Source organism: Anas platyrhynchos, chromosome 6 (genome assembly GCF_047663525.1).
Source record: "Anas platyrhynchos isolate ZD024472 breed Pekin duck chromosome 6, IASCAAS_PekinDuck_T2T, whole genome shotgun sequence".
In the NCBI taxonomy this organism is placed as follows: domain Eukaryota; kingdom Metazoa; phylum Chordata; class Aves; order Anseriformes; family Anatidae; genus Anas; species Anas platyrhynchos.
The window spans coordinates 19170079-19194577 of NC_092592.1; the positions used below are offsets into that span (position 1 = coordinate 19170079).

The 24499-nt window shown below is 41.7% G+C and overlaps 2 protein-coding genes across 7 annotated transcripts in view; one reads left to right on the forward strand and one right to left on the reverse strand.

Annotated features, from left to right (window-relative positions):
- Positions 1–65: 65 nt before the first annotated feature.
- AP3M1 (adaptor related protein complex 3 subunit mu 1) lies at positions 66–16115 on the forward strand. 3 transcript variants are annotated; one of them, XM_072039537.1, is made up of 10 exons: positions 66–244; positions 2623–2751; positions 7645–7920; positions 8618–8789; positions 10390–10527; positions 11676–11761; positions 12144–12277; positions 12657–12864; positions 13682–13826; positions 15067–16115. In XM_072039537.1, the coding sequence occupies exons 3-10, from the start codon at positions 7648–7650 to the stop codon at positions 15165–15167; spliced, it is 1257 nt and encodes a 418-aa protein (XP_071895638.1). In that variant the 5' UTR covers positions 66–244; positions 2623–2751; positions 7645–7647; the 3' UTR covers positions 15168–16115. The 3 variants fall into 3 exon arrangements, with proteins under 3 accessions (XP_071895638.1, XP_027315635.1, XP_027315637.1); XM_027459834.3 differs by lacking the exon at positions 2623–2751; XM_027459836.3 differs by lacking the exons at positions 66–244; positions 2623–2751 and adding an exon at positions 4604–4736.
- A 2115-nt stretch (positions 16116–18230) lies between these two features.
- VCL (vinculin) overlaps positions 18231–24499 on the reverse strand; it is a 62382-nt gene continuing 56113 nt past the window's right edge. For all 4 annotated transcript variants that reach the window (XM_027459788.3, XM_027459787.3, XM_027459790.3 and 1 more), the window contains 3 exons: positions 22169–22372; positions 21445–21549; positions 18231–20790 (listed from right to left, as the gene is read on the reverse strand). In XM_027459788.3, coding sequence (XP_027315589.3) covers positions 20644–20790; positions 21445–21549; positions 22169–22372 — 456 coding nt within the window. In that variant the 3' untranslated portion in view covers positions 18231–20643. The remainder of the gene's footprint in view (positions 20791–21444; positions 21550–22168; positions 22373–24499) is intronic.

A 24499-nucleotide genomic window follows, 5' to 3' on the forward strand; every position in this document is an offset into this window, starting at 1 on the left:
GGCGGCCCCGTCCCCCGCCCGAGGCCGAGGGGCGCCGCGGGGCCGGCGGCGGCGGCGGGGCCGGGGGGGAGCCGAGCGGGGCGAGGCCGGGCCGGGGCTCCCCGGGGCCGCCGCCGGGCGCCGCGCGGAGCAGGCAGCGCCCCGGCCGCCCGCGCCTCCGCCGGGGGGCGGCCCCGCGCCGCCGGGCCTCGCCGCCATCTTGGCCGCTGCCCCGCGAGCGGGCCGCGCCGGGCAGGACGCGGAGGTAGGTGGGGGGCGGGCGGAGGCACCGCGCTGAGGCGGCCGGGGGCAGCCCCGGGGGGCTGGAGGGGGCGGCAGGCACCGCGAGGGGCTGCGCCGGGTCGCCAGGGGAAAGGCCCGGGGCCTGCGGGAGGGGATGCACGGACCCCCGGCCATAGCCCGGAGCTGCTGCCAGGGGATGGGGCAGGGGATGGGGATGGGGATGGGGATGGGGATGGGGTGCCCGAGCCCTGGCACCCAGCGCCCCTCAGTGTTTCAGGGTCACTGCTGCCAGCCTGGACCTTTCAGCCTGAGCGCACAGCGCTTGCCTCATTAATCATCAATGGTCCTCCTGAGCGTTGGCCTCTGTAATGTGTCCTGGGCATTAATCCGCTGTCACCCATCACTGCATCCCTCCTGCCCTGCTCAGTGCGCAGCTGGGGCAGGCTGCAGCTCCTCGCCCCCTGTGTCAGGGGTAACCTGCCCTGAGGTGGGCATCCACCGCTCCCTCAGCACGCCCAGTGGTCCCGAACCGCTCGGTGTTGGCGTGGCTGAAGGAACAACTTCGTTAAATGTCGCTGTGGTATACACGACCAGGCAAAAAAAGATAGTCATGCCTGAATAATGGAAATTTGTGTTCATAGAAGGCAGACTGCGGTATAGGAGTGGAAAAGCTGTTTTCCAGGAAAAGCACAAGCTAATTGAATTGTTCATGCAAGAGGTAAAATGATAGAAGCACTCTTGTACAAAAGGACTAGGCCAGCCATGAGGCTGATTCAGCCAGCAGTTCCCAGCAGTTAAAAGCCTTGCTGGTACATCACTGTAAATATCTGGGATTTAGTCTGTGGTATCGTGCGTGTCGTGTAACTCAAAAACCACAAGCACACACAGATTTGGGAGAAAATGAGTCAAGAAAATTCTTTCCTGTCTGCGTGCACATACCTGAACACTCCTCACTGATGGCAAATGAATCAGTAAGACCCCTCCACATCCTCTAGTACTCAGCTTTGCTTTCCTTGTCCAGAAGTGAAGTTTCCCGTTGTGACAAATAGCTGTGTACCAGTTAAGTCCCAGTCACACCTTCAAGCAGTGCTCTCCTTATGAGCAATTCTGCATTAAGCAATATTAGAGAAATTTTGTCGTGAGGATTTCTGAAAGAGAAATTGGAGTTCATAAGGTAGAGAGGCCTGAACAGCAGGTGAAAAATGGCAGCTGTACACCACAGCTGTAATAACGGGAAGAAACCAAATTAAACCTTTTCACAATGTATTTTCTTCCTCCTGCTTTATTTTCAGCCAAGCTACTTCCTGTACCACTTTACTGTATATTAAACTTAGTTAATACACAAACAACATGCAATATTGTTTTTATGGTTGTTCAGCGTACGTGCATAAGAGGCTGCTCTTTAGCAGGAACTTTTTGGAAGATTCTTTAACACTCAAAATTCTGGAGCCTGATTTTGATCAGATATGATGGTAGAATTAAAGAGTACAGCTCTGTTCTCTACTTGTGGAAGAGAAGGTAAATAAAAATGTGCCTTCCTTTACCGTTTGGACTTTGGACTAGTTGTGTCAGAGTGCACGTCTGTTAGGGAGAGCTGTCGTTTCCAGCAGGGTGCTTCTTGGCTCAGGTCTAGGATTTCAGTAGTGCGTGGCTCTGTGGCCCTGCGCTGTCCTTTCGTGAACCTTGAGCGCCTCTTAAAATAGAGCCCATGAAAAGAGTGGCATAAAGCTGGTGGCACCCTCGCTGCAGCCTGTCAGAGGTACTGGAGCAGTGAACTGGAGGAGCAACTCAGAACACATTTTCCCAAGTAACTACTGAGATGAGGCCTTTGTGTTCTGTGATCAAATCCTGCTGCCTTGGACATTCAAAGTTTCTGGTGGTTCTGGGAGCCTGACAGTCCTATCGGTCTGTTTCTGAAACACCTGGTGACAAGATATTGACCGTACTGTTTCAATTTGGTCCTCTCTATGTCTTTATTCAGTAATGCTTTCAGAGAGTGGATTTCTTAAATGGTCCATTAGCAGTCCTAGATTCCCCGATTTGGACATAAATTGTATTGGAAATGCTCCATCTTCGTGTAAAAATGTCGCTTCAGCAATTAATTTTTAATATTATTTTTTTCTGGGAGACTTTATTGGGTTTTCAGCTTTTACAGTGAAACCTTCTGTTCCTGCAGATCTCAAATGGAACCACAATTATTCAGTATCTAATACTGCTTGATTATTCTGAATCTAATATTGTTGTGTTGGCAAGAGATGGAACAAGCTTGCCAGCATTTAGAAGATTTATACTGAATTGTACAGAGGCACCATGCAAATATATTATTGGAAAGCTGATCAGTCAGATGAAATGCTGCACAAATTGTTATGCAGGATGTGATTTTTTTTTGTATAAATACAGAGGAAGTTGGAGAGGCTGTTCTGGACACTAAATACTGATTTAAGACAACATCAGAATATTCTCCGAGGACTGCTTCCTTTCACAATCAGTTCCAGAAAGTCAGTAACAAGATTTTAAGCAAGAGGGAAGGTAAATAAATGTACATTGAGTATCTGGGAAGCAAAGTGTTTTGGCTTTAATAGGGATGAGTTTGCTTATGAGATGTACATCTAAGTGGTTGTTGCACAGGCACCAGCACTTGGTGCTCTTAGGTGACCGCTGAATTGGTTCTGGGAGTTTTGCTTGAGTAACAAAGAAAAACACTGGGCACTTCTTTAGAAGGGGTGCAAATACATTTTCACCCTAACGTGGATGCCCTAAGCTGTGGGCTCCTTATAAATGAAGAGATTAATGACAACTTCAGTAGCAGCAGTAAGATATGCTAACAGCAATAGGAGCCCTCCAAAAAATAAAAACAAAAAACCTTGAAATTACAGACTGTTCTCATTTTAGTAAGATCTGAGGCTCACAACTACTGCTGTTGTATCTGGCTAATTGTAAGTTCAGAGCTGTCACGTTGGCTGCCTTGTAAATGTCATTGAAGTGTTTGATAGGACTTCTCCTTGGTAGGTTTGCTATTTTAAGAATCACTGAATGGGGCTGGGGGGGAGGGAAGCAAAAGTGGTTTGGTTTTGCCACATCTGTGGCACATTTGTGACATATCTTGAATTTATTGCAAAAAGCTAGCTTAAACTACCGACCAGCTGCTTGTGACAAAAATACTAACTCTGAAGTAGAAATAGAATCATCTATTTGAGCTTATTTGTTTCTCCATATTACTCTGAGCATTTGATTACTTTCCATTCTCTTAAGGGCTAGAAGTTCATTTCCACAGATACACAGCAGAGGCTCAGGCAGTCTGCTCCCACTAATCCTTGTGCCCTTTGGAGCAGCTGTGCCAGATGCAGGGGACGTGGGAGCTCCAGAATATTTTCCAGTGATGGTTCCACATCGAGCCCTGTTCAGTAACACTCTGAAGGGCATTGCAGAGGTCAGTGACAAATTCCTCAGGTCCTGGTTTTCGGAGTTCTGGCTGTAATTCAGCTCAGTGTCAGGGAAAAGCAGCTGGCAACAGAATTTCTGCCGTTAGTTAAATTTTAGAGTACTTGGTTGTAGCTAAGGACAAGCAGATACAGTCAGTGTTTTTCCCATGATCACAGCCCTTCCAGCTTTCCAATGAGCTCTGCTTTTGTCTCGTAAGCCTGCTGCGATTTCGGTCCAGATGTTTCTGCCAAGAGATGGGGGGAAAAAAAGTGAAATTGCAAAATCCAGATTTAATCAAAAGAAAAGGCACAGAGTTGGAAATAGCATATTTGAAGACATCTAAGTTAAAATATTTGCTTTTTCTTTGAGGGCTTCGCGTTTTGAAGAGTGAAAATGACCCCATAGAGCTGTGAGGAATTTCTTAGGTCAGCACCTTAACGAGGGTGGGAGCGAGGTCTGCAAGAAGCAACCACGCAGCCTGTGCTGGGCTCCTCGTTGCTGCAGTGACGGGAAGATCTGCAGCCAGCAGGAGTATTGAAGGATATCTGCCTATTAAACATTACCTTGAATGGCTTCCTCTGGACTAAAGATGCAAATAATAAATCACAAAGTCCTTTAGTCTGCTTCCTAGGTAGGCCTCGAAGCAGCGAGATGGGAGGCACGTCCTTTTGAAGGACATCCTTTATTTTACACAGGGTGTTTGCATGCTGCCCTCTCAAAGTGGTGTGTGTGTCCACTGCTGCAGAGGCACTCCCTGGTTCTTAAATTCTGGCAGTGTGCCTTTGCTGCTGTATTTTAAACCGATGGACTTTGATTCAAGACCTTTACCCTCAAAGCGTCCCAGTTCCTAAGCTTTGCTCTTTGCCCACTGGTATTTACTTGACCTAATGGTGTGAGGAATCTCACTGTTAATGGAGTGATTTCTTATGTTTAGCTTTTCTAATCTTTTTGTCTTTGCAAATCTCAAGTTCTGATGGGGTAGAAGGACAAGGTTAGATAATGAGAAAAACTCAGGGATGTCTCCACGTCTTATATGAAGCCTGGCAGCCAAAAAATAGAGTAGCAGGGAAATCCTCGGTATTGGAAGCACTGTAAGTAAATTTTGTTAAATCTTACTTTATAAAATATATGTTTGTAGTACTAGCAATTGCAAGGTAGACAACATCACATCCATCTGTATCTGGCTGGTGCCAGTTTGACAGTGAGGGGTAGGTGAAATGGGTTTGCGTTGCGTTGCTCTACGAGCTGCCTTACTGTGGTCAGCACTGACAGAGAGCTGATCTGCTGACCGATGGAGCAGGCTGTGCCCGTGGGTAGTGGGGTGCTGAACGTCTATACAAGCTGCAAGGCCAGAGCTACAATTCTCCAGAGCACTTCTAATTAAGTTTCTCATTAGCATACTGCTAAAGGCTGTGAAGGAGGAAGGAGCGTGTGAGGGGTTGTGAAGGGAATGCTTGCTCTAAAAGCAAAATCAGTATGTATCATGGGACATCCTCTAACACGTACCAGGGGACAGGGAAGGCAGCGAGGTGGGAATTTACTCCTGGTTTCCACAGTCGCCATGAGGCCATAATCTGCCGGGCACGGCCCCTGGGTCAGTTTGCTTTTCCACCTCGCCCCAAGGCCGCACAAAGTCACGAATGCAGCTGGCGTCTGGGCATCTGCAGCCGATGAGTAAATAGGGGCAGGGGTCCAACGCCACCGCCCCTCTGGCCGTGCAGGCCCTCCCTCCACGGCACATAGGTCACGGCCTGATACCGTGCGTGGGGTTCATTGCAGGGAAGAGGTCCTGCCAGCAGCCACTGCTGCAGCTGGGAGCTGGCTGCAGGCAGAGCGCGGCAGCGTGGCCGCACCTAGGTCGCGATGCTGTTGGCGTGCTGCACGCTGTGCTCGTTAAAAATGCAGCGTAACGAAGCAGTGGCTCCTGACCTAGAACCGGTGTGAACATTTACAGCTGGACAGCTGAGAGGGCTTGAAGGCACTGCGGGATCCTTCTCGGGTGCAGTGTCAGCAACGCTGCGGGTCGGCCCTGGGCTGAACGCCCCCACCCAGCTTGGGGCGCACACACTGGGACTGGGGTTTTACGGCCGGTAACAGATACACTATTGTATCCATATTAAAATGTACAGAGAACTATTCTGAGCTTTACAGCTGATCACCTTCATATGTTTGGCTGCCTTGGCGCGGAACAATACTGACATTCAGCGGTTGATTATGCTCAGCGCCGCTGTGCGGCTATCCGGGAGATTTTGGAGGTTTTAATGTCCAGCGCTGGCTAAATTCAGAACATGTTTAGTTAAACTGGATTACAGCATTGTGTCAGGGCTCCTTTGTGAGAACGCTGTGCTCATAGTATAAAAATTGCCTGCCTGTTCGTTTTTTAGCAAACTAAATTAGAGATTAAATTGGTTCAGAAAACATATAGCAGAAATATTCAATGGTGTCACTTTGTAGCTTTGTTTTCTTTCTCACTTTTAAACAAATCGGCAATCACCAATTCCAAAGTAACTTCCCCTTATGTGCTGCATTGGCTTAATTGGATTTTCCAGTCCACAGATTGGCCGTGGGTCCCTTTGTGCTTACCACCAAGGACAGCGTGCTTTTTGACAGGAGTTGCCAGGGATGCGGTGCGGTCCCAGCGGGCCCACTGGTGCCTTGCTGTCATCTGCCCCCTCCTCTGCACCAGATGTAGCGCGCTCTGGCAATGCAGCAACTTGCATCAGGAAGCTGATTTGATCAGAATCGCCTTTTTCCGTGTCAATTTATGACCAGACCAGTTTCCTAATATAGGTAATTGCAAAGCTGCAGGCATGGTAATATTGATACTTGGAAGGCAGCTGGGCTGAACAGAGGCAGCTTCTTCAACTGCAGAATGTGTTTATGCAGGATGCAAGTACCACTTCAGCTTGAGGAGCCTGTGCTTGGGTTAAATTTTGATGGCTTTGTTTTCTAAGCCTGAATTTAAACTTAATTTTGTCAGTGTGGTTATGCTGCAGGTCAGCCAAGGCTTTATAGCTTTATAGCTTCCATAGCTTTAAATATAGCTTTATAGCTTCCGTAAGCTGAACCCTCACAGCTTTGTCTCTGGCACAGATGTGGAGAAAATAGTTGATTCACTTTGGTTTGAATCAATAACTTTGTTCACTTACTGTCACATTGCAAGTTGAGAAGTAGACTGGGAATTAGTTTTTTAAAAAGGCAGATAAGCTGCTTTTCCCAAGAATAAAATGAAGGATCAGTGGCTGGGGTATATTATTTGTAAATCTTGAAAGATACAAGAAAAAAAAACAGTCACATTCCATAACTGCAGCTAATGTCCCCCTTGTTTCATGAGTGAGTTAGTTTTTCATTGTATTTTAGAGGCTATTTTTTTTCATTTGAAACAATTTTGTTAGGTAAAACAGGTAAATTTATGTTTTTGTGTACTTTTAATGAATTTCAGTCCTTTATCCAATTGCAGCTTAGTGTAGATCATAAGCAAAAGACTAATTAGCTAGCAAATAAAAAACACTTTTCTTGTTCACTAGCTAAAGCTGACAAGCTAATGAAATTCCTCTTCGAGATACCACAGTGCTCAGTTACGCATGCAGATGTTATGCAAACTCCTCTGCCACGAGAAAAAAAAAGGAAACTTAAATCATGAAGTTATCATTGCATGTTGCTATGCATGTTTGAGTGAGTGCCGACTCAGGACAGTCAGCTGTGATTTAAGAAATAAATTACAAATGCCTGGTATGGATGCAAGTAGAAGTCGAGGGTGCTGGCTTCTTGCTTACGTTGTGATACATGGTAACAGCTTAATCCACTGTGGATTATTTTGTGGCAGAGCATTCCTTAAATAAAGAAAACGTATTTTTTTTTAAAGAGAGCAGTATCCTAAATTCACACTGCATATTAGTAAACAATAGCCATAATAAGAAAGGGAACGTGGGAGAAGAAGTAATGTTAATCCTCAATTCCTTTTGTTTATTTTAACTTCTTTGAATTTGTTTCCAACAGAAAATGATCCACAGCCTGTTTCTTATAAACTGTTCTGGTGATATATTCCTGGAGAAGCACTGGAAGAGTGTTGTGAGCCAGTCTGTGTGTGATTATTTCTTTGAAGCTCAGGAGAAAGCAATCGATGTTGAGAATGTGCCTCCTGTCATCTCAACGCCACATCACTACCTCATCAGCATCTATCGGGATAAAATCTTCTTTGTGTCTGTCATACAGACAGAAGTGCCGCCGCTCTTTGTAATCGAATTTCTGCACCGAGTAGCAGATACTTTCCAGGTCTGTCACCATTATTTAATATTAAAATTGAAATAATTCCAAAGGAATTTTTGTATAAATGTCTTTTAAAGAAAGGTAATAAACTGTCCTGCCTGTGACTTTCCCCTTTGCAGTTGTTAAGTCAGTTGCCAGTTTATAGAGTACAAAGGAAAAGAGAATTATTTTGTGTATTCATTTGACTTCTAGAGACCAGCACGCAAGCACTAAAACCCAAATGCCTGTCTGTAGAAGCTGCTTTTTGTCTGTAAGCTTTCATACTGTTCATGTTATATAGATAAACTAGGAGGAACACAAGAAGGAAGGAAGAGAGGTGAAATGAGAGTGAGTTTTCAACTTCTTTGACAGACACGGTAAATAAAGGAACCTCCCTGAAAACTGGTCATTACCAAAAGGTAGTTTCCATATTTTACAGCAGTCTTCTAACTGAAGGCATGTTAATGTTCAGAAATGGGAGAACCCTTGGGACATACGTACATAGTAAACCAGATTACATTAATTTCACTGTTCACACTGCCTTTAATTCTAATTAGATGATAAATGTGACCTGAACATATGATGCAGTCACAGTATAGAAGTAGCTTTTCAGCTTAGGCACTAAAGTTCCTTGAGATATTGGGGGGTAAGCTGGAAAAAAAAAAAGGCAGAACATTTTAACAGGAATAAAAATCCTTCTCTTTATAATCTCTGATTTGTTTAGGATTACTTTGGCGAATGTTCTGAGACTGCAATTAAGGACAATGTAGTTATTGTGTATGAGCTTCTGGAAGAAATGTTAGACAATGGCTTTCCACTGGCAACAGAATCCAACATACTGAAGGAACTGATTAAGCCTCCCACAATTCTGCGCTCCGTCGTCAACTCCATCACAGGTATGAAAATAAACTTTCAGAGGTGTCGGTTAGCTTAAAAGCAAAGCCCCATCACGCTTCACAGCTAAAAGATAATATTATATTGGCGTGAGTGTGTAAGGTGAGGTCACTGTCAACTGGCTGGTTGAGAAAAAGCAACTTCTTCCTTATTTGCAGTTTATGTGTGGACCCTTTGATGTCCCCATGACGCTGCTGGTCCAGCCTCAGCTGCTGAAGTCCCTCAGGAATAGCAGTTCCCAGCTCAGACAGCACATACTGGAGACAGGTGCTCAGGGAGTGGTACAGAGCTAGCCCAAGCCTTGAATAACTGAGGGGCACTGGAGAAGGTTATATGTGCTATAAGAAATGATTGTATAAAGGTATATAACAGCTATCTAATAAATCTTTGCTGGCTGGGAACAGACAGCCTGTCCTCGGCCCCCCGCCACCCTCAGCATCCATCACGCTCGGTGCAGTTTCGAGCTGCTGTAAACGCACTCGTCTTGCACTGACAGAGCCACGTGTCTGTCAGCTGAGCTGGTGGAATCTGCTGGTCTGGCAGGCAGGAGCAAGGGCGGTAAGCCATGAGGTGTCACATGGGGCCGAGGATACGTGAGATGTTTGCCCGTACATTGTGCTGGGATGGGCAGTAGGTGGGCTGCAGGGCCACGCAGGGGCAGCGCTCAGAGGAGTTGGTCTTTGGGGTATGGGTAGCACACAAGGTTTAATTTTTTGTTACGGTCTCATTGATGTTAAATTGTGTGGCATTTTTTGTGTGTTTGTGTTTTTTCTTTTTTCCCCTGAAAAATGATGTTAGCAGTTATTTCACAATCATGTAGCTCGTGAAGCCCTCTTCTCACACTGGGTGGTGGTAAGAGCTGCAAGCCAAGGGTGACGGCAAGGCAGGCAGGGGCAGTGGCCTCCCTGACAAGGAGCCAGGAAGTTGAGCCAATGAGTCAGGGCCAGATCAGAGCTGGAGATGATAACAGGGCCAGCTACAGATCAGCGATCACCGGGTAAATCCATCATGATCAGGCAAGTAAAGCTAGAAAGTTCAGCCTGTGGGCCAGGGGCTGGATCAGCCAGGCACGTGGTCAGGCACAGATGTGGCCGTCACATCCCTGCTGGGTAGCTCAGGTGGGCACCAAGAGTGACAGCCTTGGATTTAATAGTAGTTCTAAAGTGAAGGGGGTGGAAACTCTCCCTAAGGCTTCTTCCAGGTCTTTCTCCATAACAGCTCTTATCAGCAAATTGGCCATGAAGGCAACCAGATAGAACACCAAGAAGATGGGAAAAGGGTACTCGAAGCCTTTGCAGGGAGCTACGATGTGTTCAGCTGTAGTGATGAAATCCTCTGGAGGATCTAGCCCCCCATCTACTCCTACTCAACCCTGCCGCTGACCTGAGCTTTGTATTTTGCTGAGCAGATTATTAAATTAAAAGCTCTAAGTCTGGATGCATCCATAAAGTTTGTTCATGGCACCTAACAAATTAAATTTTAGTGGTTTGGGTTTTAGCTTGCAAAACCTGGGGGCCAGATCTTACTTAGATTCTTAATTGTTGTCATTGCGACATTACATTTGTAATTATTACTGATTTTGAGTTCTTTTCCATTTTTAAGGCAGCAGTAATGTGGGTGACACACTTCCCACCGGACAGCTGTCCAACATTCCTTGGCGCAGAGCAGGGGTAAAATACACAAACAACGAAGCCTACTTTGATGTCGTTGAGGAAATTGATGCAATTATAGACAAATCAGGTAAGATGCCTTGCAAACCCATTTTTGGTTGTTGACTGTGTCTGCATCTAACCATTAGTGTTTAGAGACAACAGTCCACTTTTTTTTTTGCACTTGTTCCCTATGCATGAATCTATGTCTTAAATAGAAATACATGACCAATTCAAAATGACATGCTGAAATGTATTCCTTTAGTTTACCTCAGAAGAGCAATAATGCTTAAAAAACATACTGTACAGCTACAAGAAATATTCTGTACTTTGATATTTCTGATTGCATGTTGTCTCCTGAGATACAAATGGAAAAAAATACTTCATTTGTAAGGTGATGGCAAAACTATCTTCCCATAGTTCTTGCCAATAATCTATCTCATTGCTTATGGGCCATCACGTGAATGAGACAAAAGAAGTCATCAGCCTTCCTCCAATAGCAAGACAAAACTTGTTCCAGGATTGCTGGAAGTGTTGTTTTTCTTGTGTATAAACTGGAGTTTCTACATATCTTCTAAAAGAACCTTTGCTTGTAGGACTAATTAGTGCAGAGTCCTGCTCATGCCTTTCTGTCCGTATAGAGCACTTAAGAAAATGATCCTTTTCTGGATACAGTGCTTAGCAGTCTTGTGTTTTCCTTTGGCTATAGATTTATTTAACATCAAGGTGAATAGGTACTCTTCTTGTTAAACAGGCCGTGTTTGTGAAAGCTCAAGCTGATGATGACAGCTTGTGCTTTATGGCACAAACTTACTGTGTTTCCATATTGACGGTTTTCATGTGCTTCGACTGTCCTGCACCTCTACAACTGTCTCCCTTTTTCTGGAGACAGTAGACAGTGTAGACAAAAGGAAGATTGAGAGCTTGCATATTCTGGAATTTTTACTTGCACGTTGCTTGCAACAACTTCAGACGTACCCAGTACAAGTTCTTTGTAACAGCTTGCAAAGGTATAATTAGCTGATTTGGAACAAGATGTTTGCTCTAGTTCCTGTATTTTAGCAAGCTGCCCAGGCCACAGGTAACTGGAATGACCTTTCCTATCTCTGCTTGGCACGTTCCCGAGTGTTGTGCAAATGTCGTCTGTGCCCTCTAGCTGCACTTCAGGTTTGGTAGGCCCATGATAATATGTTAATTGAGGTGTCTTTTTTTTTTTTTTTTTTCTTCTCCCTTTCACAGGTTCCACAGTCTTTGCAGAAATCCAAGGTGTTATTGATTCGTGTATTAAGCTCTCAGGAATGCCGGATCTTTCTCTTTCTTTCATGGTAAGTTTAGCAGTGTGTTTGTCCATTTTAATTGCTTAAGAGGCATTTTTCTTAATGAACAGAGTTAAACAAATGTGAGAGCACAATTACTACTTGATATGTTAAACAGGAAAAATAACACATCGAGTTTTGAATCGTATTGCAAAAGTTGCTGCACTATTCAGTAGTTGGGATGGGTTTTGTCTGTACACAAAAATACGCTTGTGGGAACTACTGTGTTGTGTCAGACCAGAAATACGTTTAGCTCAGTAATGCATCTCAGAAAGTGGCTAGAAAAGATACTTAAGAGTATAAAAAGCAGGAATTGTGTAGTGCTTCAGTAGTTAGTTCAAACTGCTGATGTTTTATGAGATTCTACTTACCACTTTACCGCTATTTACAGAATCCAAGGCTGCTGGATGATGTCAGCTTCCATCCATGTATTCGATTCAAACGCTGGGAGTCTGAAAGAGTCCTTTCGTTTATTCCTCCTGATGGGAATTTCAGACTGATCTCATACCGTGTCAGTTCACAGAAGTACGTTCTGGTTTAGACATACTGGTTCTTTACATACTTAGATAGAAAGCATTAGATAACTGTAACTGCAGATTTCTCCTTGTTAAGAGGGGAATTTGCATTATTGCCAAAAAAACGTGTTTTCCGATTTTGTCTGATCTGGTGCTGTGTCCCCACTAAAGAAAAGAGCATTTCAGCAAGCTGCTGATAGCGAGCAATCATTTTTCAGTGGGATAAACCGTGTGTGGTAATAATGCAGGGCTATTGATTTCTGGTAATCAAGGTTGCTGCTAGATGCTTTGTGGCTAAGTTTCTGTGTAGACAGAGGATTCATATCTTCATAAAAAGAATAAAGCAAAAAAGTCAAAATTGTCTTAATAACATTGTCTTCTCTCCTCAGCTTGGTGGCAATTCCTGTATATGTGAAGCATATGATCAGCTTTAAGGAGAACAGTTCTTCAGGAAGATTTGATGTTACCATTGGACCAAAACAGAATATGGGAAAAACAGTAGAAAGTGTTGTCATGACAGTTCACATGCCAAAAGCAGTACTTAACATGAACCTCACCGCTACGCAGGGCAGCTATACGTTTGATCCAGTTACTAAGGTAAGGCCTAATTTTGAATTTATTTACCTCAGGGGACATTAGAGCAAGTCCTACATATTGCAGAGTAGTAGAGCACTGTTCCACACATTGCAAGAATCTTTCCCTTCAGCGCGTTTATGAATTAAAATCTTCTCTTTAAGATTTACTTTTCCAGTCTTAGAGATGCACCAAGTGTGATTTCTGGTTATTTCTGGTATTCCTGCCCCTGCACCTACACTTCTGCAAATATTCTTCTTCAGTGTATGCAGCGGTGTTTTGCTGGTGCTTTCAGCTGTAGTGTATTCTCCAAGCTATGTTATTTAAAACATACTTAGCTGGACAAAATGCAGTAGAGCTGAAAACAAAGAGCCAGAAAAACAGGTGGCAGGAAATCAGGAAAACTGCTTCCACAGAACTGCCTGAAGACACACAGGAAGGGAAACAGAGCAGGGGAGTCCTGCTTTCTTGCTTCTCAGTTGAGGTTTGCGACTTGAATTTCCCAAAGCTTCCAAAGCTTTTTAGTCCCCAGGAAATATTTCACTGATATGTGTTGAGCGAAGCCTTTCTACTGGCTCTCACAGCCTGCTCTGAGCTTTCTGCTGCCCTTGAAATATCTCAGGCCGCATTTGATTTGAATTCTGTGCAAAAGCTCTCCAAGTAACATTTTATTTTAAAAAGAACAGACCCTGATCTTTTAAGAATGAAAACACCAACATAATCCTTAGGGCTACCAGGCTGATTGCTGTACCCAGCCTGCAAACAAAAAGCTTCATCTGGACTTGGCTTTATAGGTGGTATCCATAAAGGCTACTGCTACCGCTTTCTCTTTCCTGACAAGGTGTTAACGTGGGACGTTGGCAAAATTACCCCTCAAAAGCTACCGAATCTGAAGGGCATAGTGAACCTGCAGTCTGGAGCCCCCAAGCCAGAAGAAAATCCAAGTTTAAATATCCAGTTTAAGATCCAACAGCTCGCAATTTCAGGTAAGTGGGTGTTACAGGAAATCAATACTGATAGGTAATTAGCCGTAGCAAACAGTTAATCTTTGCATTGAAGATGCAGATCTGAAGTTAGTTGGGTTCTAACCCAGCAGTTAACCTTGCTGCCAGATGCTCTTGTTGGGAATTATGAATTGCCAGTTTTGCTCAAGAAAGGATGTGAGAAATGTACAGAGGAACGGGCTTTTCTGTGTTGACTTGTGTGTTAAACAGAAGCCAACTACTACTTTTAGTGCAGAGGTGATTTAGTATGCTGCTCTTGACTTGCTATAGCCTTGTACCACTAAAGCCCTTTATAGTGTTCAAAAAAACTGTTGGTTTAAAAAAATGCCCTTTTTCTTTCTGGAGCTGGCTAGTTTTTCATCTTCAAACCAATCTGCAAGGAAAATCTTAATGAAATCTCTAGACTAATGACCAAAAATATATTTAAATGAAACAAAGCCTCAGCCTGCAAACACTTAAATACAAATTGTATAGCTGTAAAATGCTTCTGTAAGCAAGCTTTGCAGGACCAAGACCCTAACAGAGCAAAGCTTCACATTTGGATGGAAGGAGGATGTCTGAAACCAGTAGATGAGAATGGGCAGTAGTGCATGTAGTGTCTTTCTAGGTAGTTACCAGGTTATTCTGTTTCCTAGACTACTTTGAGTAAACAGGGGTTAGTCCTTGTATGAGAACAGAATTCCCCACCTTACTCTTAAATTTACAATCCACTAGCTTAAATATAGCAAACCAGTGGCTGGATGCCAAAGGCAGTAGACTTGTGGGAAAGCAGCAGCCAACCTGAAACTGTTAGGTAATTAATAGCTACTGCTGTTCCTTAATTACTAACAGAGGAATTACTGAAATTATAATTTCTTATATGAGAAGACTTCTAAAATTTGTCCTCTGCTTCACTGACATTATTGGGAACAAGAGGGCAGCATACATACGCATTAGAAGGTGCACTCATCTGTTCAATAGTTCATCCCTCATAAGGAGGATGTGACATCACTGACTAAAACAAAACAAAAAAATCCTTTCCCTCCCAGGGAAGCTATGATTAGGTGACAAGAATGGTCCCTTTTGCTGTTTTAAACTGCATGAACTTGTGAAAGGGGTAGGAACATAAACTAGCTTCCTAGCTGACCTTAACTTGTTTAAAGAAAACAGGACTGTTAAATAGAGAAAGGAGATCTCTAGTATTTCGCTTCTGACTTTATACTCTCATTTTTGTCTTTTTCAGGATTGAAAGTAAATCGCCTAGACATGTATGGAGAAAAATATAAGCCTTTTAAAGGTGTCAAATACATTACAAAAGCAGGAAAATTCCAGGTCAGGACATGAGAAGATGCTCTACTTCTAAGAGGAAATTCCCCTTAAAAAATGACTGCTTAGTGACTTATGTTGCTATTAATTAGGTGCCGATTAATTAATAGACACACTGATTAGTTTGGGAGCAAAGCATTTGTGCACAGCAGCTCTTAAAATGGAAGTGTAGCTTAGTTTTTCTTATTATGGCTTTAAAATAAGGTACCTTTTTTTCTAATACACCTTTACTTTTTTTTTTCTTTTTTTTTTTAAACTGAATTGTTGTGCTGGTGAATCATTTGGTATAGGTGATCCACAAAATGTTGTAAACATACACTGCCAGATACCAAAGCCCAGAGGCCAAGCACATTATGAAGGCCAGACAGGCCCTTGGAAAAGTCTTGTAGAGGCACATTTTGCTGCTGTAGCTGCCTGCAAAGAAAGCTCAGCTGTTCTTACAGCCAGCTGCAAGTTGGCATTCCACAAAGCATCATGTAATCCCTTCAGAAATAGAGCAGCCGGGCAGGGGTCCCAGAAGGGCCTGGGACATAGCAAATGTCACTCCTGGGAAAGACCTTCTAATGAAGAAAAAATATTTTCCTTGCTGTTTACAAGAAATCGCCTTTCCTGAGAAGCATTTGCCTTAATCAGCTTTCATTTGTGCCATCTGCAGATGAGCTGATAAAAATAACATTCTGCATTAATATGGGAGGTGATTGTTGCTTCAGTAATCTACTTTCTTTCCATTCAATCTCATCATTGTCATTTTTTTTAAGAATACAGTTGCAGAGAGTACGATCTATTTTTTATGTGAAGCCTTTGCTTTGGTTTAGATGTTCCACTTGTTTGAAGTGGATGCCACCAGATTTGTGCCATGTGTATATTGGAGTGTAGCTTTTTAGATAGCACAATAGAAGTGTCAAGTGTATTTAATGGTTGTGTGCTTTAATGTTATGAAATAAAGGGAACTCTACTGCAAACACATTTTCTCGTGTGAAGTATTCACTATTGTAAACTATTCAAAATGCTCTTTAGATAAGAGACATCCAATATACAATTAAATAAGTAATTGCTACCTCTTCACTGAACTTAATTGCTATGCAGGTATTCAAAGTTTAGGAAGAGCATTCATGAGCATGGCAAGTAAGCTTGTTTTTTTGTGTTTTTTTTGAATGTGGGATAACTGAAATGTCACAATTTAAGCATTAAGGACAGAGCAATGATGATGCAAAGCAGACAAAACAACTTCTTACACACCAGCATAAGCTTGCTGTATCTATAAACCAGTATATGCCCTAACTTTCCTGCCAGGGTTCAAACCATACATTTGGGCAGTACATAACAGGCTGATAAACCCAAGTTTCAGAATTAAGGAAGAGTGGGATACTGGAGAATCTTTATTTCCTTAATTAATTTGGATTACAAATGCATAAACATGTGCCAACTTGGCTTCAGATGAATAATGGGAACTAAAGTAATACAGTAGCCAAAATTTCAAATTTTGAGACAAATTAAAAAAAATGAGGGGGAGCTCATCTCAAATACTGGCTGGCAGCAAGCCTGTAGGAAGAGGAACTCGCACATTTTCTATTAGAAACTTCGGCAATATCAAACTTGACCACAGCCGATCTATTTTGAATTTCTGAAATTACAGAAGATTACTGTAGCTACAAGATACTGCTTTTACAAAATAGCACCTCTAAGAAAACCTCACATTTGTATAAGCATGTCACTTGGCTGTTAAAAGCCACCAGCTTTCTCACCTACCTTTTTCAGTGGGTGGAACTTGTATCAGTTTGTAGCTTATCCTACAGATCTGCTCCACTTTACAGTAAACCGCATCCTCAGGTTAAAGCAATTTTACTAAAAAAACTTGTTTTCAGATCTAACTGCTAGGTCCCAAGCTTAAGTCTGCATAGCTAGAACTGCTCTCTGCATTAGCAGCCTGAAAATGCTGCAAGATCTCTCAGCACTGACGCCATTACTGACAGATACATAATGCAGTATCAGAAAGGGGGCTAGCTTCAACACCAACACTTCATCAGCATATTGCAGAACCAGCTTCACCAGCCTTGTGTCACTCAACCACCAGGGGAGGATACACAAAGCTGCTGTCTCTGGAAGAGCTTCAATCCGCACTTCACTGTCCCTCACTAGAAGTCACCATCAACAGTTACACTTACCTGGAACAAAAGGCACCCTGAACACAAACACGGTTTTCCTCAGGGGGAATTGGTTTTCGTTGTGTGAGGCTAATGCCTTTTGCTGTGGGCGTGCTGACTCCTGCCGTTTCCCCAGACACAGGAATGTCAGCTGCACAGTTTGCAGTAGCAGGGACTGGGTTCACACTCTCCCCACTAACAAACTGTACCAACACCTGTATGAATAGCACGGCTTAAGGAACAGAAGGATGTCATTACTGTGGATTTCTTAGTCAGCTTTTGATATCCTGTGCTGACAAAGGTGACTGTCTCAGAAGTTGTCATCCTCCTTCAGCTACAGAGAGAACTTTGTTAACAGCATGAAATCTGTAATTTATCTAGTATTACTAAATCCTAGGTGCCTTCTGCCACTGTTGGACTATGTTCAGTCCCACATCACCAAGAAATGTTGGTCCTGTGAGGTTAGTGTTAATGTATGAATGCTGACAGAATTTTTTAAAACAGAAGCTTTATATGAATTGTAGCAAGAGGTTCTGTGACAGAAACGGAACAGTAATTCCACGCAATTGCCTTTGCATTCAAGTTTGCCAAGTAAAATTCAGATTTGATGAAGTGTTAGCCAGAACCACAGTTCTTCCTTTACTGACAGGATCAGGCAAATCCCATTTCAAGTTTTCAGAACCTTGGTTGGTGCTTCTAGAACAGATGACCCATCAGGCCTCTGGAACAATTCCCATTCTCTCCCACTGGTTCTTTTGACTGTTAGTTTTACTGGCAGTGAAGACAAAAACAACTGCTTTTAATCCTCTTTTCTGTTTCAGCAACTCCACATTTTCTGTTCAAAAAACATCATTTAGCTTTAGCATTTCTGCTCTGTAAGAGCTGTTTGCCCTTTTTACAGTATTATCACTGTTCAGTTAATATTGACAAGCTGACATTTTGTACAAATGCAGTTTTATTGTTTTAACAGAACCAAAGAAAAAGGTTGAAAACGTTAGACTATACAACACATTTTGGTTTATAAACAAAGTTTTATAGTGGTAAAACATTTCTAAATGACATTCATGGTCTTTTTTAAAATTTCTGCTGCATTTCAGGTCTGAAGACCAATAGTGTTCAAAAAAGCAGTAATTGCATAAGGTGAACGAGTATCTCAGCTTCTACAAAACAATTTAAGAACTTACAGCAAACATTCTGGAAGAATATCAAAGGCAACCATGATTTATAACTTTCCTGCAAACATTACTCAAACAAAAAGTGATCTTTGGCATAAACAATTATGTATTAAAGGCATTAGTAATATTGCATTAATATCAGTCAAGCAACTAAACAGTGATACTAAAGAGAAAAAAAATATCTCACAGAGAAGCTTGAAAGAGGGTTTGGGGGGGCAGAGAGGGGTGGGAGTGTGAGGAGTATTGAAATGCAGGAAGACTATTTAGAAAATCCCTTAAAAATAACCCCTACCTATTCAGTGTTATTTACTATTAAATAGAAATTACGACATTACAATTACGTTAGAGATCTGGTATAAACCAACCAAACGCAAGACATTCAGGTTAAGGCTCTGGCACTCCTTCCTTACTCCTCCTGTTCCAGGTAATCACAGGAAGAGAATACTAAGGAAAGATCCTAAGTACCATGTGTTTCATAATACCCAGACACCAGGAGAGTGAGTTGAAGATGAAGACACACTTTTTCTTGCAAAGGTCAGTTAGTTTGAGGCAGATGTATTATAATCACTTTAACTTCCCTTTTTAGATAACAGTGCAATGAAGGGGCAGGGGGAGAAAGTCCAAGTGTCACAGACAGGCAAAGAACAGCTGAGTGTTCTCTCTCTTTTCCTTCAAGCAGGGGAAAAAAAATCAGTCTAACAAGGGCACTATAGTAAAGGTCATTCAACATCTTTCAGCAAGTGAAAATGAAGAGGACATCATGAGGTCCAAGCTGATTTGGGCACAAGTTTGTGAATGCTCCTTGCAAATGTATGGAGACCCGTTCTAAAACTGTAATTCCTCCCTATCTGTCAAATGCCGAAAGACACAATGGAGCAAATAAACATAACTATATGTAGGAAGGCATGTTACATAATGGAAGGATAAAAACTTTTGAAGCCTCTTTTATCAACAGTGTGTTTTGTTTTTTAAAATTACTAAGACTTCAAAAACTTTTGAATTTCCAAACTCCAAGTATATTGTACTCAGATATTTTTACTCATTTCATTTAGCATTAGGAACCACTCTTTGCTGGAAGCCATCTTGCTACCTAAGGAGTTTCACATCCCTGCACTGCAGTGCCTGGGTTTCCAAAAGCTTACACACTACTACTGCATTGCTGGAAACATGCAGTTGGCAAAAGGTCTTTTGAATTTAATATTCTTAATCTTCTAATTTCCATCTTGAGTGGATGCAACAGCATTAGATGGAAAATAATAATAACTGCATGTGCTTGTGCACATTAGGTATTTTCAAGGAGAGAGCTAGCACATGACACTTTCTGGACTTGGGCATGTAGCTAGTTTAAGAGAACCAGATTTTTTCAGCCCAGTACATCGTTAGACTGAGCAATAAGGAGAGCTGCATGAATTAAGGACTCCAGCAGTAAGGCTCAGGCTGACAACCGTGTGCTATCAACATCCACCTAGAAGCATTTCAGTATAGCACAAGTACTGAAATGCATACCTACACGGTGACAGGAGGGTGACAGACAGCTCCAGTTTTCACTAAAGTACTGTTGCCAAGCAAAAATCAACAGGAAAATAAAAAATAAAAATTAAAAACATAATTTCAGATGTGAGATTTCAATCCTCATCTTACAATGGCTTTCCCCTTCCCACCCCTTTTTCTTTTTTAAAAAAATCCAAACCTTCCACCACTTCTGAATGGTTTAAGAACAACCAGTTACATTCCTGTTGAAGAGGTGAATTTTTACATAGCCTTGATTGTCCCTAAATCACTGCCTAATAATGCTGTTAGTGTCCCAGACTCCCAACACAAGCTTAAAGTGAGGTGCACGTATTATACCATCACATGGAAACTACTGGAATATGCAGTGCATAAATGAAATGTGCTTCTGGGATTACAGATTTCAAGAGAATCTTCATAAGCAAAAAAAAAAAAAAAAAAAGATAAGAACTGTCTACTATCAGAAACGACTTCGAGGTGTTTGATATCAAATGGGTTCTGAAGATATTTGAAATGCATTCTCTTATAATTCATACCCTTAGAATGGGGCATTAGCATAAGCTAATTTTAAGCTTATGTATACAGCACCTTTTGCTGTTAATAAATCTTCCGTTTCCAAAAAAAGGCATTTTAAGTTACAGAAGACAATACTTATGTGGCTAGTGTCTACTGATACCACGGAGTCTTTCTGACCCAGCGAAGAGTGAATCCAGCATCTGTTCTTATTTTAATGGATGCTGCTTCAGCTTCTCTCACAGTTTCCTTTACAGACTGCATGAGGTTCTGGGCATTATGAACCAACATCTCAGTTGCCTGTCAAAAAAAAAGAAAAAAAACTTCTAATGTACGTTGAAATACCACATTCAGAACCGTGCACAACAACTCTCCCAATACAAGCATGTTCAAGTCAGTCTCTGAAAAGTAAACAAAAACCAATGAAGTTTCTGTTCGCTCACAGCACCACTTTCCTGTTTTTCACAGTACAGTTATTAAAAGCTCAATGCTTCAGACCTGAATAATCTCTCAGAAGCCAAAAGACTGCAGGATTTCAACTGAAAACATGCATTTGGAAGCCAGCAGAACTGTAAGATACTCAACATAATGTTGGAGAACAACTATTTTCACTGCAATCCACCAGAGGGTGCTACTACTCCTTCGGCATTAAGCCTGCCCTATTTTTAGAAGTTCTTTTGCTAGCTCACTTCTGGCTGTTAAATTAAAGGAGGTAAGTTGTTCATATAAAAATTTGAACCAGAGTAACTTTTTGGCTTGGCAAGGACAGACGTTATTCTATTAAACTGTAGCTTTTGAAACAGCAACCAAGGTGTAAAGTTATACTTAATAAATAGCTAAGGTATCTTCCAATCATTGAGTTCCTGGAACACATCCAATCATATCTTATCATATCTTTCTACCCATGAAACTGACCAACAGTTCCACCCTACCACTGATTTTTACACCTCTTACCTGTTCTGATTCTTCATCACTGATATTAGTCCTGCCCAGCATGGTAGCTTTGACAGTGGAAAGAATTTTGAGTTGTGTACTGATGGTTGGGATTCGCTCACAGACCTAAAGAATAAGTATAAAAAATGCTTCACGTTACGAATCAAACTGATACACTTTCTCTGTTTTCAGATTAATTCTTTGGTTTTGTTTTACTGTTAGAAGAAAAGAATAAGCACAAAGGAGACCTTGTAATCTTCAGGACTTTAACAAAAATTGGTAAAACAACAGAACATCTTATTTTAGGTGCTTTGGGAATTTTGGGGATGGAACATGCATTCTCCCGTTGTCCATATATTCCTCAAGGGTTTCACTCAGACTTAGGCATGGAAAGATGTGATTTGGATGAGAGAAAAAAGTACTGAGCGTTAAAATTCTGCTAATATTCTTTGATATAAGAGGAATGAGTAAATGAAATACAAAGCAACGTTGATAGACATAGGACAGACCAATGCTCATAGCACAGTATTTCTCATGACCTCTTAGGCAGTGGCACCTTCTACATATGTGTATACAAATCCTGACTTGACACAATATGTACTACCATGGGATCTAAAAACAGACTTGGAACTTGACAAAACTTTATAATCTAAGGAGAGATAACACGTGCTTTGCTTCAACAGCTCCTGTTCATACTAAGAGAAGAACAAAGTATTTTCAAGGCTTTTACATGTTAGCTCATTACCTGCAAGAGGTTCGTTCTAATGCGTTTGTCGGTGCATTGCTTGGCCACCTCTTTGGCCAGTCGAGTGACTTCATCTGAGGCCTTAGCGATATCCTTCGCACACTGAATAAGGGCACGCTTGTTTCCACTACCTCCTCTCACCAGGCGTGACATCTCTGCCATGAGCAGCGCCATTCGTTTAGCAGCAGCAATGATGTCATTACCCTGAAGAGAACAACATCAGTGAGTGTTTGTGCCTGCAAGAAAGCTTCCCAGAAGTCACATCTGAACAGCAGTATACATTTTGGCAGCAACCCTTTCAACAAGTCAAGGATTGAAGAACCATTTGTGAACACAGAAGAGGTTTCTTCGAGGAACAGGGAAGATCTGCACTAATTATACACTCATGACATACTTTTCTTTCTAATGCTCGGTAAAAAAAGCTTGCTACAAAACTGGAAAAAAGAAGCGATAAAGAAAAGTGTTAGTTTGTCCATGGAATAGGAGTTACTGCTTTGCTGGCTATGTTTTAAAATAAAGCATGTTTGTTTGGTTTTTAAGTATGCTAAATAGCTTGTTAAACCAAATAGCACTAATTCAGTTAAATAGTGTAGTCATAACAGTTGAGCATAAGGTTTTCAGTGGTATCTGAAACTGAAGTGTTAAAGAATATTCTGTGCTGCTACCTCGCTATGTTGCTGAAGGATAAATGGAAGATAATCTGTAACATACAAAGGTTTGTCACAGGTAATGTGGAAATGAGATGCAATGTTGTTGGTTTTGGTTGTTGGGTTTTACTGGGGGGAGAAGGGAGTGAAGTTTTTTCTTGGTAACACTTCTTCCTTTTTGACAAATTCTCTCCCTTTAAAATAAAGGCTCTAGGAGGAGAGAAGAATTTGAAGTTAAAAAGATAAGCTAGAAATATCATTAAGATTCAAATTTCTTTCATTAAATACATCAAATTCCATCACATAAGTACTTGAGAAATATTTGCAATATGTGAATTAATATGACCAAAGGAAAAATATTTCTCATACACTGTTCCAGAGAGAAACCTAAATGCAAGAAAAAAAGCAGACCAAGATGATCAATTGTTAATAATCTGTTAGTATATTTAGATTCACCTTCATAAGAAGTTGTTAGAAAAATGTGAAATATTTAGTGCCATGAAGCATTCCTGTTGTGTGGATGAAATATTAGCATGTGAGTTTATTTATTAGCACACTCGTTCTTCAGTATAATTCCACAATTAATGACCAATGAAGTCCAGAGCAAGAAGTACACAGTGAGAACCCAACTGACCAAATGTATTCTGTCCCTTTGCACATAGTTCCATGACGCACTACTAGCCATGAAGGTATCCCAAACATTTAATTAAATATTGCACAGACACAGGCGACACAGAAAGCTGAACTATTCGTTACCGTGACCTAATATCTAAACTGTTTGCTAGTATAACCAGTTAGGATGCAAGTGACATAACACAAAGCTTTTCCATGTTTTCACGCAGGATGATCAAGAAATTAGGACCAGTGTCATTTACGTAGCCCTCAAACAAGTTATCCAAGCATCAGAATCTGAAAACGACAAGAACATTTTAAAGCCCTTTTTATTAAAAATAGTTTAGTATATCTCTACATACATACATATATGTATAAATACACACACGTGTCCCTAACCTTTGTTTGTTATATAACACCAACCTTACTTTTTGCAGCATGCTATAAAAAGTGACCAGTCTTGCAAACATTTGTGCTTAGACAGAAGAGACAGGCTACTTGTGAACATCTGAACCCCATGTTAGATTTCCACTGTTTTTACACAAACACTATCTCAATTCAGCAGATAACAGCATTCAGTGCAGCTTCTTCATAAAAGAATTCTCTCAAAACCAGCATTTGCAATACAGCCAAGTGCAAGCCAGCAGTCAGTCAGTCCTCTTCAATAAACACTGCCATACAAAGCCATTCCTTGTTCCAAGGTATTTTAATTGATGGCATCAATGGAGGCAAAGCACAATAGACATGTTAAATGACTTCTTGAATACTGTATACTCTGTTGTATCTGGAAGTCATTAAGAAACCATTAACCATGGCTTCCCAGGTAGCCCAAATTAATGAAAAAAGAAAAGGGGGGAGGGAAGACAACCGCTGTTTACAATCTGAAAACTGCCACAACAAAGAGAACAGGCAGATGCAAAGAGAGAGGAAGCCTTTGAATATTAATAAGTGACCCATATCAAGCTTCAATCTGGCACTGACAGACAGATCTAGCAAACTTGTGAAGCCACTCTCAGTCCTTAAGATGAAGTGCAGGCACGTTTATTCATTCAGAATGATGGGACCCAGCAGG

Coding starts and splice junctions, on each gene's coding strand:
- AP3M1 (XM_072039537.1), top strand. CDS start 7,648: ATGATCCACAGCCTGTTTCTTATAAACTGTTCTGGTGATATATTCCTG. Junction 10,528..11,675: donor TGCAATTATAGACAAATCAG/GTAAGATGCCTT, acceptor TCCCTTTCACAG/GTTCCACAGTCTTTGCAGAA. Junction 13,827..15,066: donor CCAACAGCTCGCAATTTCAG/GTAAGTGGGTGT, acceptor TGTCTTTTTCAG/GATTGAAAGTAAATCGCCTA.